We start from the raw sequence: 11,077 nt of genomic DNA, 5'->3' as shown, positions 1-11,077 counted from the left end.
GTCCCTTCTTGAGATTATTTTTTTCTGGTAAATAAATGATACACGATGATAGCCAGGTCCAGCAGCCTGAATTCATTTCTACGGGGAAGGGGCTATATAAGGAAGGGCCTAATTTCTCCTCAGGCTCGGGCTGCGCGCGTGGCGCAGAGCTGTGCGTCGGAAAGCCCTTTCGCGCAAGTAAAGCGGGGGAGGCAGGGAGGCAGGCCGGCCCACTGAGGTGTCTCGCCCTCGGCCTCTCGTGGGCGAGTCCCGCAGATACACCGCGGCTTCCCTCAGCCCCGCTCCGCTCGCTCCCCCCCCCCCCACGTCGTGGTGGTTCCTACCCAACTCCTTGCCCCCTCGGCCCCAAGAAACCGCCACCCCGGGCCGCTGCGGAGAGGCTGCCGAGCGCTCCCAAGCCCCGCCTTCCACGCCCGCTGAATGGCCAGCGCGGCTGCTGCTCAGCCTAGGCCCCTTGCCGCCTGCCGGCCCCCCACGGACAGCGGGGATGGTGCTGGTGGGACAGGCGCGGAGGGAGCCTTTGGAAGCGAGGCGGCGGCGGTGGCGGCGCTGCTTGTGAGGGGCGCCTGAGAGACTTCGTTGAGGAGGCGGAGGCCGCCCGTCCTCCTCAGGTTTGGCTTAAGTTGTGTTTTTTTTTGGGGGGGGGAGCCTCCCTTTTCCCCTCTTCGGTGGAAGTCGAGAGACTTTTAGACGGTGCGAGGGAAGTCATGCCTCTTCCCTCCCTCTTCCCTCAAACTTTCGCCTTCTCTCTGCTCTTCCTTTGGCCCAGCAGGGAAGCTGCGGGAACTCCCAAGCTTTTTATACATATATATAAATTCCCTCGCTGCTGCTGCTGCTGCTGGATGAACTTTCCTCTCTTTCTCTCTGCCTCTGAATCACTGTCTGGTCTATCCGTGGTGGGGCATCAGGTGGGCGCCTCAGAAGTTAATGGCTGGGCGCCCACAGCAGCGCCTCTGAGCGCGCGAAGAGTGCCTTCGCCTCTCGTCGTCAGAACAAGCAGCTCTGCCCCACATCTGGGGGCGGGGGAGTGGGGAAACCTGGGGCAGTCAAGTTCTAGCCTCCCTTTTCAGACAGCTGATGGGGAGCTGGATGCCAGGGATAAATCGGGCAGCCTGCATGCCCAGCTGCTTAAAATGTGCATTAAAGGATGCTGGAGGTAAAGGTGGGAAACACAGTCAGAGGTTCAGGGGCTCAGGTCTGCCCCAAAGGGCACACAGTCTGCCTCCTGTGATGCCCCCCACATTATGGTAGCGTGAGGACTACTTGTGGTTAGGGGCATAGGAGCCATCTCCTAGAGGCCAAGGTCTTTTTGGCGCCCACCTAACATATTTTAAGCCCCCCCCGCCCCCCGTGGATGGGCATTGCCTTTCAAATGGTGTGTGTGTTTACATTATGTGATTGAATATGCAGGGTGGGTCTTACCTGGCCCCTCAATATTTTATTCAAGTTGGCATCCCTGGCCGGGGGAAAGGCACTCTGTACGTGCTCTGTGGTCTGTTTATTTAATTGTTTGTATATCCCAGAACCAAGTCCTGGGATGGATAAAACAGGTTGTTTCCTGGCCCTGATTTGTGCCTGTTAAGCATACTGTTTTGTGGGCTTCATAGCTTTGAACCTTGTTTTTCCCACAATCGTCTGATTTCTGATTTTAACTTTTTTTAATATGATTTTATATACAATTGTTGCGAATGGCTCTGATTTTCTCTTTAATGAATAGCAGTATGTAAATATTTTTAGGACTAAATCTCCTGTGCGGGAAGAGAGCAGAGACTAAAGTAGTACAGAAAGCCCTTAACATCACCATCTGCAGTGTTCACCCTGAAAACCCACCCCCGAGATTCTTCTGCTCCTCATGCTGGCCAAACTCCCAGAACTCTGAACTGTACTTGAGCTGGGAACATGGTCAATGATCTCTTGCTTTATGATAAGGGGAAAGCTGCAATTGCAGGGAAATTTAAAGGAGCCCAGTGCAAGGAATGATATGGCATACCCTTTTCATTGAGTCTCTATTGGGTAGTATATAAAAGTTTATAAAACATCACAGACTGCTTTACCAAAATCCAGATTTTTTTGGGGGGGGGGAATCTCTCAGGATCACACGATCAACCAGGATCGATCAGGGATGCCCCACGATCGACCGATAGATTGCGATCAATTCTAGTATATGAAAACAAAACAGTGCATTTAAGTGCCTGCAGTAGAAGTAGGTAATCACCTCTTCTTTATCTTTCTATTATACATTTCCATGTATATGACAGAGTACTCAAGAGTCAGCAATAAGAAAAGTTTTAGCTAGTGGTATCTTAAGTTTCTGCCTGGACCAATACTTGCCGTGAACTTCAGTGCCACAGTGTTAGACCACTGAGCAATCATCTACATTTCATATCACTACCTTATGGTTTCAGCTAGCTTGCAGGTAGCAAATTAAAATTTCTACTTCCAGTTTTCTGTGTGGAATGCTAGAAATGCAACACTTCATTTTAAAGAGGTGTGTTTTAAATCACGTTTTAATATCCCCTCATGTTAAAAGGATGTGTCTCTTGCTAAATGGGGGGGGGGGGAATGACCTACTATAATGAAAAGTTCTTCTATTTTCTGTTTGTTTACATTGTGTGTTGGGAGAGTATTTTGGGAAAAACCCCGACCTCACTGAAGTAATTGGAAGCTTTTCCTGCAATTTAAATAGGAACAAATTGTCACTCCCTTCTGGCTATAAACTTTCATTTATAGAGTTACTGACAGTTCCATTCCTGTTTCAGGTTAGTGGATCTTCAAGTCTGGATCTGCTTCCTTTGCATTCTGATGCCTTATATGATCAGTTAATGCATGTTTTTGCAAAATATTAGCCCACTGCATAATGCCACATGGTTTAATGTAAAATATGAAAATGAATTCCCGTATCAGTATCATGACAGCTAAACCATCCCAATATATTCAAGCAGAAATAAAATATTTAATTCTTATATATATATCCTTGCAGTAAATATAAAAAACTTAGCTGAAACAGATTTGTCAGAATTATTGTATCATGCCGTAACTTGTAACCTAATGTTTAAGGAACTTAAACTTAGAATCCTGTACAAGGGAGTAAGCCCTACATAATGTAATAAGACTTACCTCTGAGTAAGCATGCATAGGACTGCACTGTTGGTTTATAAAAAACTATTTAAAAAAGAAAAGGACGGAAAATGTGTGTAGGTTCACAATGCTGAATCAGAACACAGCCCAGCCAAAGTGATGAACTCATTTATTTTCCCTTGAGGAATTGAACAAGAGACGGGAAGTCATTGACTCATAAATAAGATCATTCAGTGCAATTGTAAACAGCATATATTGTGCCAGCAAATATTTCCATAATCCTTTGCTTTTTGGAAAACGCAAAGCAAATAATTTGCTGGAATTATAACTAACAAAACCCTCACAATAATAGGGTCAATTTCAAGCTTTATATGAGTGATATCATATTTGTATCTCAGTTAAATGCTTGAACACTGAAAAATTCTACCCTGTTTGTCATGTTCATATATTCACTGGGACATCTGCAGAAAGTTTATTCCAGGCATAGGCAAACTGGACCATCTAGATGTTTTGGGACTACAACTCCCATCATCCCTAGCTAACAGAACCAGTGGTCAGGGAAGATGGGAGTTGTAGTCCAAAACATCTGGGGGGCCAAGTTTGCTTATGCCTGCTTTATTCCCACAAACTTCAATTTCCACCTATGTAGAAGCTCTGAAAAGCCAAAAACATTCTTGATACTATTTGTTGGTAAGTGGTACCAATTGTTTTTGGTAATTATCCTTGGGATATTTAGAACTCAATTTTAAAAAGAAAACAATACAGATGAAATTAACACAAACAAAAACTCAGAAGGGAAAGAGGAAAGAGGAGATAATCCATCCAAATTGTATTGGCAAAAGTTGAACTGAAGTACTCTTACAGCAGAAGTGCTGTTAGGAGGGGACCCAAATCCCAGGTCCTTTGTACTGGGCCTCAAACCTCCTGCATCCCCATTTATTTTTTAAAAATAATTAATATTTTACTTTGCTTGCAAGCAGGGGTGCCAACTTGAATAAAATATGGGGGGGTCAGGTAAGCAGCCCTGCCCCACAGAATCGATCACATGATGCAGCACGCACACCATTTGAATGCAAAGGCCCATCAATTTTGTGGGGCCCTGCCCCCCTCAAATATTTTATGGGGGGCTGAAGGGACCTCAGCCCCTAGGAGTTGGCATCTATGCTTGCAAGATTTCTGGGTGTGCTGTAAAGTGCAATTCAAGTAAGACCCACAACCATCTTAATTTGATTGAAGACTTAAACTTTCATCTGTACATATGAATTACTGTACAGCCCTGTTTCAAAAGGTTTTTAAATGTTTGATGTTTTATTATGTTTTTATATGTGCTGGAAGCCACCCAGAGTGGCTGGGGCAACCCAGCCAGATGAGCGGGATATAAATAATAAAATTATTGTTATTATGACAAGCATATGCAAATATGTGTTAAGGGTCTGTTGTGTTATTTAGTTCCTAGCAGTGCCCCTGCTTACAGCCACATGAAAGGTGAAAAATAGAGCTTATTTTCCAAACTTTTGCTAGGCCTAAGTACAGTGGTACTTCTACTTACGTTCACCTCCCGTTACGTATTCTTCGGGATATGTGCACGGCAAACCCGGAAGTATTTTTCTGGGTTTCGCCACGCGCGCATGTGCAGGATGCACTCTATGCACCGTGCGCAGAAGCGGCATCTCGGGATACGCACAGCTCAGGATCCGACTGGAGCTCCGGAACGGATCCTGTGCACAACCGGAGGTACCACTGTAATGGAATTTTATTTTTATCTACCTGAACAGAAAAGAGCACTGGCTAGTTGTTTTACAGTGCAAAGTGTGTTTATGTCCTTAGAAGTAAGATTAGCTAACTAACTCTTTTTTTTTTTTACTAAAGAGCCAAAATGCTTTAAATAGATAAATAACTGACAAGTTCTAAATAATCTAGGAGTTAACCCTATAACAGCTTTTGTTGGAAAATATTGAAAACTGTTGTACATGTAAATAATGTGGTAGATAATTAAACATTCTTTCAGCCAATCGTTGTTTATCTTGATTGTCTTTTTCTCATTGGTTTCATGATAGAAACAAGTGATATCTGGCAAGCGTGTGTCAGTTTCCCTGACAGCGTGATCCCTCAATACCTTTAAAAGAGCCATAAAGATCTATTTTTCACCTTGGCTTTCAGTGGCTCACCAAGAAAATTGTCGTTCCATATTTGCTTGAGTGTGTTAATGCAGTTTGTAAACTGTTTCATGAGATTTATTATTATTATTATTATTATTATTATTATTATTTGCTAAAAGTGGTAAACATCCATTAAATAGGAGTGTGTTTGTAGTTTGGGGGGTTCATTTGCTTTCAGAGGAGACACAGGTACCTCAGCACAGAGTGCCTTCCATCAGCATAGGCTGTTGGCTCAGCTACAACTCTGTTTGGATAGTGATAACTTGTCAAAGTTTTTCTATGGCTGTTATGGAGGTTTGTTTTGTGAATTTTGTAATTTCATGCGTTTTGTGTGAATGTATTGATACTATAATGTATTTATGCTCATGTTTTTAAATATGCTATAAGTTGCTTGGAGACCTTTGTGTAACTAGTCTAATAAGAAAAAACAAAAAAAATTCCTTCCAGTAGCACCTTAAAGACCAACTAAGTTAGTTCTTGGTATGAGCTTTCGTGTGCATGCACACTTCTTCAGATACACTGAAACAGAAGTTTCCAGACCCTTCTATATAGTGAGAAGGTGGGGAGGGGTATTACTCAGAAGGGTGGTGGGAATGGGTGATTGGCAGATAGCTGTGATGAGCCTGTTGACGACTCTTAACGACTGCAATAGGTCTTACAGGAAAAAGCAAGGGGTGAGAAGGTGAAAAATGGCTTTGTCATGTATAATGAGATAAGAATCCAAGGTCTTTGTTCAGACCAGGACTCTCCATGGTTTTAAGTTTGGTGATAAGTTGCAATTCAGCAGCTTCTCTTTCCAGTCTATTTCTGAAATTCCTTTGTAGTAAAACAGCTACTTTGAGATCTTGTATAGAATGTCCTGGGAGATTGAAGTGTTCTCCTACTGGTTTCTCTGTCTTGTGATTCCTGATGTCTGATTTATGTCCGTTTATTCTTTGGCGTAAGGTCTGGCCTGTTTGTCCAATATAGAGAGCTGAAGGACACTGTTGGCATTTGATTGCATACACAATGTTTAATTGCTCATCGTCTAACATTGTGTATGCAATCAAATGCCAACAGTGTCCTTCAGCTCTCTATATTGGACAAACAGGCCAGACCTTACGCCAAAGAATAAACGGACATAAATCAGACATCAGGAATCACAAGACAGAGAAACCAGTAGGAGAACACTTCAATCTCCCAGGACATTCTATACAAGATCTCAAAGTAGCTGTTTTACTACAAAGGAATTTCAGAAATAGACTGGAAAGAGAAGCTGCTGAATTGCAACTTATCACCAAACTTAAAACCATGGAGAGTCCTGGTCTGAACAAAGACCTTGGATTCTTATCTCATTATACATGACAAAGCCATTTTTCACCTTCTCACCCCTTGCTTTTTCCTGTAAGACCTATTGCAGTCGTTAAGAGTCGTCAACAGGCTCATCACAGCTATCTGCCAATCACCCATTCCCACCACCCTTCTGAGTAATACCCCTCCCCACCTTCTCACTATATAGAAGGGTCTGGAAACTTCTGTTTCAGTGTATCTGAAGAAGTGTGCATGCACACGAAAGCTCATACCAAGAACTAACTTAGTTGGTCTTTAAGGTGCTACTGGAAGGAATTTTTTTTGTTTTGACTATGGCAGACCAACACGGCTACCTATCTGTAACTAGTCTAATAAGTAATAATAGAAACATTAATTAGTTAAACTGGATCATTTAAAGTTGCAGTTTGGATATTAAATGTCCAAAGTAATAAATGGGTGATATTTCCTAATCCATCTCTTGTCAGTGGAGCTTATCAGTTTGCAAAATGATTTTATGGGAAAGATTTGTACCTAGCCCCAACTCAATAAGTTGAGATCAAATACTGGAACATTATATGTGTATGATCTCTCTTTGGATATTACTGAAGTTGTTAAATTAAAATTGTAGTCCTAAACACACTGTATTTTTATGTTGTAAACAACCCTAAGATCTACAGATGAAGCGGAGTATACAAAATTAATAATAATAATAATACTGGAGGGCAAACACTGAACTTTGTAGAACTTACCACAGAGTAAAAATCTTTACTATGCTGCTATTTATGATATATAGGAACACCTTCTGTATGTATATAAGAATGAAGAAACAATTATATGGAATATTAAATAGCTTGTTTTCCCCCTTCACAGCATAAATATGGCAGAGTTGCTGGAGTTTGAGGGAACTATAAACTGGAAAGAAAGATGCATAGCTCTAGAATCCCAGCTGATGAAATTTCGCCTCCAAGCAAGCAAAATTAGAGAGTTGTTAGCAGACAAGGTAGGTCTTAAGCCATCTTAATATAATAAAAGTTATTGTTTTTAAATAACCTATAATTAAATCATGATCCAAATAACTTAATAGATGTTTATTGTGTGATCAGGTTTATCTGGCTGTGGTAATCATTAGACTTTTATTCAAGTGTCCTCATATTTATATATTTATTCCTAAAGAAAATATATGTGTTTTTTAAAGAAGAAATACTGTTCTATATAGGAAGCAGGATTATGGTGGTGTACAATCTCAATCAAACTAAGAAGATTCAGGTGCGAAATTAGAATCCTACATGCATTTCAGTTGCTGAATGAGGAACTGGTACACTTTCCAATGATCATTAGCATGTGCATGTATCTGAATGTGAATGCTGTCTTTCCAGAATACATTTCTTTTAAGATTGTGTTCATTTGAACACACAATCATATTCAGACACGACTCATCACGCTTACATTTTTCGTACAAGTAGAGCTGTATCTGATAGTAGACAGTTGAGCATTTTTTCTTGTCATGGACAATAACATTTCATTGTAAATGTGTGTGTGTGTGTGTGTGTGTGTTTTGAAGCTAAAATAAGTTTGCAAACCTTTAGCTATTAAGGATATTTGATTTGTATAGTATTTCCTGTTTCACAGATAGGTTTTTATATAGCCATTTGGACTGCAAGGGTGGTCTGCTGCTGTTCCAGTTGGCAGGGAATATAGGGGAGAACAGTGAGGAATGCAAAATCAGGAAAGTGCTGAAAATGTAATTAATTTCACATAAAGAACTGAAATAATATTTGAAATAAGAAAGGCCTCTTTATACCAGGGGTGCAGAGAAAGCTCATGAGTGCCTTCCATTTCTCATACAAACTAAACATGTTTGTTTAAGAAAGCTATAGGGAGAATATTTCCCATCCTTTTTTGCTGGCAGACCACAACATGATGCAAACTTGTGTCTCCAAGGTGTAAAGGATGTGCCTGAACAAATCTACTCCCCTGACCTATCAAGCAAAACAAACAAGATAAACTGCAGTATCTATTTTAGAATAATGTCTGAAGGCAAAACTATCACTGAGAGAAATTTAATACAGGGATGCCTAACCTGTGGCCCCCTCCCAGCTACAACCTGCATGGTCAGTGGTTAGGGATGTTGGGAGTTGTAGTCCAGCAATATCTAGAAGGTTGCAGGTTAGCCACCCCTGATTTAATGTCTTATCAGCACAAGCACAGATGAGAAATAGTTGGTAAGAATTTCCTCAAAAACCACAACTATTAAACATGAGACAAATGTGGTATCTATACAATGTTGCCTTTTAAAGTTATCCTTAAAGAAATTCTCACTAGGCAGGTTCAGTCTTTTGTTTCTTTCTGAAGTTAGCACACATTGGATGATTAACCTTGCAGCATTTATGGGAGAGAATGTGGGAGTAGGAAGCAGACAAGGGAATACAGACCTTCAGTAGTGGAAACTGAACCCCCCCCCCCCTTATGCCTAGTCAGGGTGTGCTTTATAAAAAGTTATATGCAAAGAAAGAGAATTTGTTGAAGATCTAAGCAGAAGTTGCTGTTGCTGCAAGTGGGAGAGGTCTTCATAGGAATTCAAAGAATGGTGTAGAAAGTACCTCTACTGTAACATACTTATGCTGTCCGTAGCGCTCAAGTGGAATTTATTTTATTACTGTTGAGTTTTCTGAATCTCCAAAGTATTGCAAAATAAATAAAGGGAAAACACCCTTCTCTGGGAAATGTCAGAAGTGTTTTTCTGTAAGCTGAGTGCAGTTGGCATTTTACAATGGAAAATACATTTCCTTTCCCTTTTCTACAACACATGTTTTTGTCACAGTTCACCTAATACACAAAGTACCAAAGTGACAGTGTTGTCACTTATTTCCTCTATCAGGAGCTAGGGCATATATGACCTTGGTGAAATGTGACCCAGCTCATTCACTATAGACTGTTATCAAGTGCTAAGGGATCAAGGAAAACGAAGGGTTGGGGCATGATGAGGTTAAATACTACTATAGGATTAGGCCAGACTGTAGTCCAGTGGAACAGGCAATGTGCCAAATTCCTTTTTGGAGTTCAACTCCAGAGAGGCCACCCAAGAGAGAACACAGAAAAGAAATGAAGGAGGTGGGTGCAATGTGTGAAACTAAGAACAGGTAACAGGTAACAGAGCATTTTTAAATCTGTCTCTGGAACTTCAGTGTATATGCATTTCACACATAACCCTTAAACACACTCATGAGAGAATGGGAAGCTATTCTATGGGTTGCCAACATGCAGCCTTGGGAATGTGTCTAAGGGTGGATCTAGGAATTTACACCCACTCCACGTTCTCAATTTGAATGTCAAAACACAGGATTAATTAAAGTGGGGTGCAGAAGGGAAGTTCAGTTGTACACTAAACAATTTGGTACAGTATGTAAAACATAAATCCTGATCCTAACCTTGACTATTTTATTTTCCTAGCACGAAGTTTGCCTAATTTGTTGATACTGCACACTGCCATTTTCATTTTTTTTTTAAAAAAAAAAACTGTTTTCATCAGGTTAAACTCACTTACATTTGCCACAGGGGAAAGATACTTTCTGCCTCTTAGTCTTACACACATACAGTTTTCTTGCATACATCCATATCTGCTGAACCACCATTCCCCTTATCCCCTTTTTGTAGTTCAAAGAAAAATGGTAAGGCAGTTTCTATTAAATAACTCAAAGTTAACATTTCATTGCATAAATAGGGTCCTGCCATTGTTGCTGACACTTCTGATTCCATAGTTCTTAGATGTTGAAGTACTGGCCCAAAAGTCCTGAGGAAACTGGACCATTCCATGGGATAGGTTCCCCCTTGTAAGCAATGGATTGAGCAATGAATTGAGCTTCACCACATGCTGGTTTAAATCTGTTCTTTAAGGTTTACTCTTAAAAGCTTATTTTGGACTTTCCAAAGTAGGATAAAAATACTGTTATATAAAATCAGTCAAATTTTGTTTCCTTGAGTTCAAGTACTCAACTTTTGAGATTATCAGCAATATATTTAAATATACTCAAAAAAGAAAAACAGTTAATTAAATTATTTGATGGTGGTTCTTGGGAGAATCTGGGGGAAGGGGTACATTTTGTTTGAAATAATAAGTAAAAAAATCTGCAATATCTTCCTGATTCCCCCAGACCAAGAGCTGAAGACTCCTCTTTCCATTTCCTACCAATCGGGAAAGAAAAAGTATCTTCATAGCACAGTAGTACAGAGGAAAGCAGGGAATGTCCTCATAGAACATTTATTTGGTCTCTTTTCCTACTAGAAATGAGAATTGGGGACAAAAGTTTGCACCTGCTGTCCTTCCCCATGCACCCCTCTGCAGTTTAATACTGCATAGGTATACTGGGAAGATGGCAACTGTAGCAATGTTTTCAATTTTAAGCAGGAAACATCAGCAGAAAGGGTTAAATCTGTTTGAACCCCTCTGCTGCCTGCCCTATGTGTGGCGCTAGTACATGCTAAAATCGTGTGACAACAGACCTGTTCTAAGCAGGAACAATGGTTTCTGTTTGTATAATCTCAGAACAAGG

General features: G+C 40.8%; 1 protein-coding gene across 1 annotated transcript in view; it reads left to right on the top strand.

The window, feature by feature from the left end:
• The first annotated feature begins 446 nt into the window (after positions 1-446).
• Positions 447-11,077, top strand: part of PLEKHH2 (pleckstrin homology, MyTH4 and FERM domain containing H2) — a 68,638-nt gene continuing 58,007 nt past the window's right edge. The window contains exons 1-2 of the mRNA XM_079968462.1: positions 447-611; positions 7,398-7,527. Coding sequence (XP_079824588.1) covers positions 7,405-7,527 — 123 coding nt within the window. The 5' untranslated portion in view covers positions 447-611; positions 7,398-7,404. The remainder of the gene's footprint in view (positions 612-7,397; positions 7,528-11,077) is intronic.

Source organism: Podarcis cretensis (assembly GCF_951804945.1).
Source record: "Podarcis cretensis genome assembly, chromosome: 3".
Lineage (NCBI taxonomy): Eukaryota > Metazoa > Chordata > Lepidosauria > Squamata > Lacertidae > Podarcis > Podarcis cretensis.
This window is presented reverse-complemented; position numbering and strand designations above follow the sequence as displayed.